The sequence below is a fragment of the Rhinolophus ferrumequinum genome, chromosome 13, assembly GCF_004115265.2.
Source record: "Rhinolophus ferrumequinum isolate MPI-CBG mRhiFer1 chromosome 13, mRhiFer1_v1.p, whole genome shotgun sequence".
In the NCBI taxonomy this organism is placed as follows: domain Eukaryota; kingdom Metazoa; phylum Chordata; class Mammalia; order Chiroptera; family Rhinolophidae; genus Rhinolophus; species Rhinolophus ferrumequinum.
In genome coordinates this window covers 58,094,615-58,103,360 of record NC_046296.1, presented here as the reverse complement: position 1 = coordinate 58,103,360, position 8,746 = coordinate 58,094,615, and the positions used below count along the sequence as shown (strand labels likewise).

Genomic DNA, 8,746 nt, shown 5'->3' with positions numbered 1-8,746 from the left:
CCCCTTCCTCTCCAAAATAGGTGAGTCTCGAAGGGATTTGAATATCCTTAAGAATTTGAAGTTTGATTTTCGATCTGTGGGCTGCTGGGAAAAACCAGTGGAGAGTTTCTGTCCCAGGGTGGTGGGCGACCCCCGACCTGCCCCCTGAGCAGGCCCCAGTCAGACCCGATGGCCCTGCCCCAGCCAGGCTGTGGCAGGGGAGGAAAGTGGCTACATTCTCAGGGATCCTCAGGGCTTGAAACTTAACCTCTCCTGGGGCTGTTTTATATTCTCACCTCTAGCTTTATATTTTGTTCAGAACTGATCACATTATACTTTAGCACTTAATTCAACAGCCACTGAAAATAAGCTCTTTTTAGTGTTTTCATCTTTTTTGACCTAAGATCAGGTCGGTGCCAATTTCCTTTAAAATAATTCATTACCTGTAGGCCACTGGCGTGAAATCCCAGCAGAAGCCCCACGGACCCTGTCTCTGTAATTCCGAGGCCTCCTCTCTTTCACCCTCCCCTCAGGGAGCTTTGGCCTCTGTGTTTAGACACTAATGTTTTTTCTCACACATTCATTGTGCGGCTTTCCTTAATTTGGTGTCCCACCGGGCGTCAGCGGGAGGCCACTCAAACATTATGTCAGTGATCTCAGAATTGAACCCCAGGGCTTTCTTCTGCCAGCGGCCTAAGCAGATGTGTGGCACACTTTATTAACTCAAGTACCCACGAGTTGAAAATTTCATTAGTTTGAGGGGAGGGCTAAGTCCCATCCAGAGACCTGGTCTGGACAGATTCTTTGTGTCAACCTGACCCCTAGCAAAACGGATTATTGTTCTAAGTGAGACAAGTGACCTAATGTTCTGCCTGTTACGCACACACGGTCTGTAACCTTTTAAAATACGAGTGTGGGAAAACAGCGCATTCTGCCACATCCCTGAGTGCAAATTCCTGACAGGTGGCAGGCGGGCTCTTAGCAACAGTACAAGCAGCCTGAAATTATCCAGGGGCCACAGGGGTTTCCTTAGGCCAGGTATGGGCCGGGTCAGGAGAAGGCCTGCTGCAGGTAAGGAGCCCACAGAGGCAGCAGCTCGGCCTCCTATGCCACCCTGCGGCAGGCCAGGGCATGGCCTTCGCCTGGTGGTGGGGTGGGAAGGGCGCAGGAGGAGCCCACGTTCGCACCCCTCCGCCTGGGTCCTGGCTTTCCAGGCAAAGGCCTGAGGGGCCTTTGCCACAGGACACTGGAGAGGAACGGGCAAGTGCTGGCTTGTTGGTTGTGTAGAGAGAGGCTCCATTTTGGGAGTCGGGTACAGCCACATCCCTGCTCAGAACACCCTGTGCAGACCTACCTGCTCACCTATTCACTGGGGCATCTCCCGCTTATTCTGAGTGACCTCCTGTTCTGCCTGTTTGGTCTGTACACACATGGTCTGTAACCTTTCAAAACACGAGTGTGGAAGAACAGCACTTTCTGCCACATTGCTGACCATAAATTCCTGTGCTGTGGCCATGGGGAGAGGACGAACACGTTCCATTAAGTTCCTCCCCAGGCCTCCTCAGCGAGGCCCTGCGCTGGGGCTGGGTCAGGAGACAAGGTGTCCCCAGCTGTGGCCTGGGCCTATGCACTGCTTGGGGCTGAGAAGGAGGATAAAAGGCCAGGTCAGGCAGGCATACAGTCACCAGGTGGGGGGGGGCGTGGTGGGGGAGGGAGGCAGCTCTGACCAAGGGCTTGGGGAGGGCCCCCAGGGGAGAAGGGACAGAACAAGGCTTGAAGAGGCCAGAGGGGTGGGCTCAGGAGGGGTCCTGGGAAGGAAGGGAACAGGCGTGGGTCTTGAATGGAGTTTGGGGGTGCTAAGAGGTGGCTGTGATCATCCACAGCATATTTGCTCTGGACTGTGCGCTGTTACTGGGCCGAGAGAGATTTCCACCCGAGAGGGCTCAGCTACCTCACTGTTGGCACCGAGGCCTCCAGTGGGGCGTGTCGTGGAGGTCCACCCATGGACACTCCCAGACCTCGGGGCTGCAAAGAATGCTTGATACCTAGGGACACGGCCCCCAGGCCTGGGCTTGGCCCTCCTCAGAGTCTCTGTGACCTGGCCTCCCAGAGAGCTGTGTCTACCTTCTGACAGACACAAAGCAGAGCTGGTTGTAAAAACTTAATTAAATGAAATATTTTAACAAGAAATTCCAAGAACAGAATGCCCTGCCTGTAAGCAAGCCCTCACAGAAATAAAAAGCTGACAGGAAGTGTGTGTTCTGTCCAACAAGAGAAAGTTTCTGCAAGAATCAAGCTAGGGCAGAGAGCTGGCCGGTGCTGGACAGGCAGGTGGACCGGGCTGCTTCTTGAGTCAGAGCTGGTTAGGGGCTGGGTCACCGCTCTGGGGAAGCCTGGAGTCCTGACCATCCTCCATCCTCACCTTGACTGAGCGTCACTGTGTGCCAGGCAGTGCTCAAGGCTGAGTGTGCAATGCCTTCAGCTGCCACCAGGTGTTTCCGTGCTGCTGTGAGGAAGTTATTTTACCAGATGAAGAAATGGAGGCTCAGGAGATTATGTGACTTCCCAGATTTAGGTCAACCATATGACTGACAGAGCTGGGACTCAAACCCGGTCCCCATGCTCCTCAAGTCCAGTCTCATTTCGCTCCAACCTGCCCTTTCTACCTCAAAGAAATTACTGGCTGGCCTGAAGCATGGCTACCTCCAGAGCTAGCGTGTGTCAAGGGAGCACACCCTAAGGGGAGCACGACCAAATCCTGTCCTCACAGGGGCTGAGGGGGCAGGGAACCTCATCACCACTCTGGGGAGAGGGCCCACAGACTAAATGACCCAGGCTGGTAGTGCTGAGGTGCTGTCATGTGACCAGCTTGGTCAGGCATGGAGGGAATATCAGACCTGACGGAGGACAGTGGCTCTTCACTGTGGGCAGACAGACGGTTAAGGCTGACAGAGCTCAGGAGAGGGCTGGCAAGTCTTGGAAGGCTTCCTGGAAGAGGTGGGACTTGAGAGGACCCTGAATATTCCACAGAGAGTCGGGGGCGGGTGTTCCAGGCACAGGAAAGGGAGTAAGCAAAGCTTGGAGGGGGGTGAAAAAGCATGGTGTGTAGCCTAGGGGACAGGAGGGGCTCCAATTTAGATGTGAGAGTGGAACCTGGATCAGCTTACTCCCCAGGGAAACTTCACTTTCATGTATGTGTCAGTGATAATGAGATGACAGGAAACAGCTCCTGTCCCCATGTCAGTCTGGGGCCTCTCTGAGGAAAATGCACCAAAAGTACTGTTAAAAAGAAAACCACAGGCTCAGAATGGTGTCGCTTGTGCTAAAGCCCATGATACCAAACCTAGACAATACCTGACCTAATTGCAATTTCAACCTTTCCCAGAAATATAATCTTAATGAGCCAGCTTGAAATTTTCTGGTCAAGCACCAGTAAAGTAATCTGTCACATGGGTGGGCCCTTGCCATCTTCTCCACAGGAAGTAGAGGCAATCTATATGATAAAACTCTTTCATTCTCTTCCACCCTAATGAAGACATCCTAGCCTTGTTTTCTTTTGCTAATTGCTCCTCTGCCCCACCCTTCTTCCTATAAAAACTTACATTTTGCACACCCCCTCTGAGGGCCTTCTAATTACTAGATGGGACACTGCCCGTTGACTGCTGTGGGGGGACTCTCCTGCGTAGGCTGTTCAGAAATGGTTGGCTGTCCCGCTGGCCTGATGGAGGACTCCTGGGAGGCCAGATTCCCACTAGGGTTTCCCAGGACTTGGTGGCCCTATGGGGATCCTGGAAAAGCTGGGCAGCCCTGGAAGAAGGAGAGAGGAGTGAGGGGTTGGTGTGTCTGATTCTGGTGTGTCCGATTCTATCCCATATTATTGGGGAGTTGGGAACTTCCATTCTAGCTCCTTGGCTTTGCCTCATACACAGTGCTACAGGGAGACCCTGTAGCCCTACTATGTTTACCTGAAAATAAGACCTAGCTGGACCATCAGCACTAATGCATGTTTTGGAGCAAAAATTAATATAAAACTTGGTCTATTTATATAAGACCATTTACTATAATGTAAGACTGGGTCTATAATATAATATAATATAATATAATATAATATAATATAATATATAATAGAGTAATACTGGGTCTTACATTAATTTTTACTCCAAAAGACACATTAGAGCTGATGGTCCGACTAGGTCTTATTTTCAGGGAAACACGGTAGTTTGTACCTATTAGAGAGCAAGAGTCAGCCCTACATAGGGACCTATGAATGGGGAGACAGGGTGCCAGGGAGGGGAAGGAAGTTTGGTAAAAACACGGAATATGACATGGGAGCAAGGATGCAGAGGGAAGGGAAGAAGGTAGTCCAGAGTGTCAGGCCCCAGTCAGTGAAGGGGGCCTTCCATTGTCCATCACTCATGGTGTTAAGATCCCTGACCAGAGGTCAAGACAATAAAGCAGGCAGAGGAAGTGATCTAAGACATCAGAGAAAGGAGGAGGTACAGTGGGAAAAACCTTAAAAAGGACCAAAACCTTTAAAATGGACCAACTGATTTTGTAACGTTAAAATACACACCCAGTCATCTTGGGGCAGCGGAAGTAGAAGTCGCTGGGTGGAGGCTGGGAAGGCAGCAAGCAGGCATGGTAGAAGTGGGGAGGTTTAGGAGGGTGGAGGCCAGTTCTTGGTGGGGCAGGGGCAGTGCCAGGCCTAGGAGCAGGTGGAGAGGAAAGAACACAGACACTTTGCCTCCCCAACACCCTGAGCAGCCCCTGGCAGCTCATCCTCCTTGGAGGATATAGATAGTCTCTCTCCAAAAAAACCAGTCAGCCTCATGGATTTTCAGTCCCATTCGTCCTTCCTTCCAAACCCTGTATGAGAAAGCCTACAAGTAGTTCAGTGCCGTGGCTAGTCAGTCAGTCAGTCATCAAACAGCCCACACCAGTGCTGAGTGAATTGTCTCAGAGTTGTTCCCAGAAGGGAATAATTGTTTCAGCAAACTCGGAGAAGCCCCCAAAGGGGCTGGGCCCTTTACCCAGCTACAGATGGTTCAAAACAGAAAGCTGACAAGGCCTTAGTGCAACCCATGGCAATGGCCTGGTTGACTTCAGAGTTTGGAATACTGTTTTTTAGGTGGCAAAATGTTTCCCTCCACAAATTCTGTCTTTCCCCTTTATCACTCGAAACACAGTGTGCGTTCTGCTGGAGGATTTGAAATGTCAGACATTTGATCAATACCTTCGTTTCACTATCTTTCAGTACTAATGAGCCACAGTGAATGGTCCAATACACAATAAAGAATTCATTTATTTTTTCTCCCTCCCCCCAAGTTTAGCAGAATAACTCAGATCCTGATTTCCTTTAACTTGCAAAAATACGTTGTCTCTCAGAGTTCAGAGACCTTCAAAGATCTGACGCCAGCTTCAGTGCAGGTCCAGTTCACATGTGCTTCTGCTTGTAGTCAGCTGCCTGCTACAGGGCTGGCTCCGTGTATGATTATATGAATTCAAACATACAGTTTGATTTTTTTCCCCTTACTATGTGGAAGCTTAATTGGAGTAGAAGAATAAATGAGAATTGCTTTAAGGAAATTAGAAAGTGATAGTAAATTCTCCCGGAGCAATCTTTATGTCGGGGCGCACGCCGTTGACTACAGCCGATTTCAGTGTTTGTAGGATCTCAATGATGTAGCTCAGAAACATGTGGTATTTTTGAATGGACAGGTCAATCAATCTTTTGGACTCAGCAATGAATTTTTCATAGTAATCAGAGAGTCGGTTTGAAAAATCCTGTAGTTTATATTTGAACTGCTGGTGGTAATCAGAAGTGATTTTCTCCATTAGATCGGCCCAGAGTTTAATTATTTCCTGAGCACTGGTAGAAAGCTCTACAATCTTCTCTTTCCTTGTTCCATCTGCATCGGCAAGGATGCTGAGATATTTCTGGATAGAATTCTGCACAAATGGTTCAAATTCACTTGAGAGTTGGGAAGTAAAGCCAGCAACTCTGGCACTGTATTTGGAATGGAAGTCCTTAAGGCCATCTATTAGGATCTTGATCAGGTGGATTATCTTTTCTTCAAGTTTATAGAATTGCACTGGCCAGCTGACCACACTTGGAACCAAATATTCTTTGTGAAAAGCCTTTATAGTCTGATGGAGCTGCTCTAACTCTCTAGAAGCTTCCTGAAGTTTGTTTTGAACAAGTTCATTAAACTTGTTAAAGTTAGGGTATAGGTTTTCATTCAGAAATCTAAAAACATATTGACTATAACCATTGAAAGTTGTGTTGATCTTGTGTTGGATATCATTTATGAGAATAGTAAATTTCTTCTCTTTTAAGCGGTTCATTTCTCCTTGTATCTCTTGGAAAACATTTTGTAAATATCTCTGAAGATCATCTAACATTTCTGTAGTTTTGTTAGTCTGGAGGTCATTAAATACATTTTGGACCTTTTGTGATAAAGATTTCAATAGTTGCCCATATTCCAAGGTTATATCTATTAGTTTATGACTCCTTGAATCAAAAGGAAGTTTAATCTTTAGGTCCTTGATTAGTTCAGATTTCTCCATCAGGTCTTGGAAATAGGAAAACAGTGTTTCTAACCCATTGTGGATTTTTGAATGTACCTGGGACAGTACCTTCCCTACCTCCCTCAGGACCGCAGTGCAGAGTTCATCTATAGTGTATGATGTCCCAGCCTTTCCTGGGAGCTGGAATCTGGTGAGCTTTAGGTAATCGATGAACACGCCAATCAGACGATTGACTATTACTTTGCAATCCTCAGTCACTCCTATTAGGCTGTCAAGCACCTTATTTTGAACTGTCTGGAGATCGACTTGGCCCTCCTGATCCAACAGGTCCTGGTACAGACTGTGGGCCTTGTCATTCCACAGCTGGTAGGCCCGCGCGGTGCCTCTGGCTACCCTCCCGAGCGTCTTGTTCACCTTGTCAATCTGCCTCACTGCTTCGTGATAGGCCTGGTCAGCGCTGTTCTGCAGACTTCCTCTCACTTTTAAAGAAGCATCTTTCAGAGTAAGTCCTGTGAACTCCTCGTGGTACTTGCTGACACAGTCATAAAGGGCCCCTGTTGCCTTGGGCACATTGTCTTTCAGAGAGTTTAGCAATTCAGACACCGCCTCCTCTTCCCAGTTAACTTTCAGCTGAAATCTCTCACTAGGTTCCTGGTACCTCAACTCAGTTTGGAGTATGTTGAGTTTTTTGTCTGGAGACGACTGAAACCAGAAAAGAAAAAAAAGGATGAAGAGAACATGGTTTCAGTTATCCGGATTATATAATATACTACACTAAAACTTCGTTAGCAGTTGAGAGATTAGAGGATCTTGCATATTCTGAGGGGGATTTATCTTTCATGTATCAGTTCATGTTTGTCTTACGGGTAAACAAGTCCACTGGTGTTAATTCTTCTTTATCATGTGCCTCAGAAAGGATACAATTATGCATGGCATTGACTCAGTAACACTTAACATTAAGGCCTGCCTAGGACTGAAGAGCAGAAAAGGAGGAGAAGAAAAAGGAGGAGGAGGAGGACAAAGGGGAGAAAGAAAGAAAAGACTAATTCCAGAGAAAAAGAAGTAGCAAAAAAGGAAAAAGTCCAGAGCGCATCCAGCAGAGATCTAGAATACCAGTATCAGGAGCCACTCATTTCTCCAAGCCCACGACAAACTTCAGTAATAGAACCATATAATGTTTCTTCCTCTACTAAATCTAATGGCCTCTTTGATTTGGCCCTAGAAGAACTGGTAAAATACATGAGACAAATCTGGCATTATCTCATCTAACAGTTCTATTGTGAGGAAGCATTTTGAAGCCTCAGATATTCCAGAAACTACTATCTGAAACTCAGCATGTGGCAGAGTTTTTCTGTGACTTAGGCGGTGAGGCATAACCCTCCTCTTTCTAGATTTGCCCCAAAGTAATAACGTAACCGTGGCAACATGATGTCACGTGTCCATCTAATAATTAAAGTCAATAAAAGACTTGTAGTGATATTTGCTGGAGAATAGTTCATCAGAGAGGAAGTTCAACCTGCTCATTGCTCGTGTTTCACCTAGTCTGGGAAAGCCCAGAGAGAATACTTTGTCATGGGGTGGGTACGTAACCCATTCCGTGGGGCTCACCTGAGGGCGGTAGTACAAGCTCCATTTTAAGGTATACTTATTCTTTTCGAAGTCCATGGCCACGGTTCCTATGGCTGGGGAGGCTGCTGAGTAAGTGAGGTTATTCTCATCTGCACGGAAGTGCAGATGGACGTCAGTAAATGTGGGGCTGGTGACATCAAGGCGAGTCTCTCGTTCCCAGTTCCTGCAGGCAGAAAAGCAGAGAAGCCATCGTGAAGAGGGGACAAAGGTGGCAAAAAAATCACAGTGACTTGATAAGAATGAAGTTTCGATAAAAATCCCATACCAAAATGTTTGATATTTGCCATCTTCTCTATATTCTGCTTTGATGTCCTGGTGAGCAAATGTTCCTTTAGTCTGACAGACTAACATGGCATTTTCAATCTTCTGTGTTCCCACAACTGTATAGGAGAGAGTTTTCATTTGATTACTAACTGTAGGACACAGACATTTTCATTGTGCAAACTGGGAGAAATCTATTTTAACCAAATGCCTTCCTTATATATTTGAAACACACAGTCCACATTTTTTAAAAACAGAAATAGTTAGAAGGAGATATTATTAGTCCTAAAATCATCACAGAAATGTCTATTTTCTTTGAACCCATTCCTCTTGAATGTCAGTAGGTTTT

The 8,746-nt window shown here is 47.0% G+C and overlaps 1 protein-coding gene across 1 annotated transcript in view; it reads right to left on the bottom strand.

Annotated features, from left to right (window-relative positions):
• Positions 1-5,256: 5,256 nt before the first annotated feature.
• The window catches only part of APOB (apolipoprotein B), a 38,601-nt gene continuing 35,111 nt past the window's right edge, over positions 5,257-8,746 (bottom strand). Inside the window, exons 27-29 of the mRNA XM_033125573.1 lie at positions 8,402-8,516; positions 8,116-8,299; positions 5,257-7,209 (exon numbers count right to left, since the gene is read on the bottom strand). Coding sequence (XP_032981464.1) covers positions 5,566-7,209; positions 8,116-8,299; positions 8,402-8,516 — 1,943 coding nt within the window. The 3' untranslated portion in view covers positions 5,257-5,565. The remainder of the gene's footprint in view (positions 7,210-8,115; positions 8,300-8,401; positions 8,517-8,746) is intronic.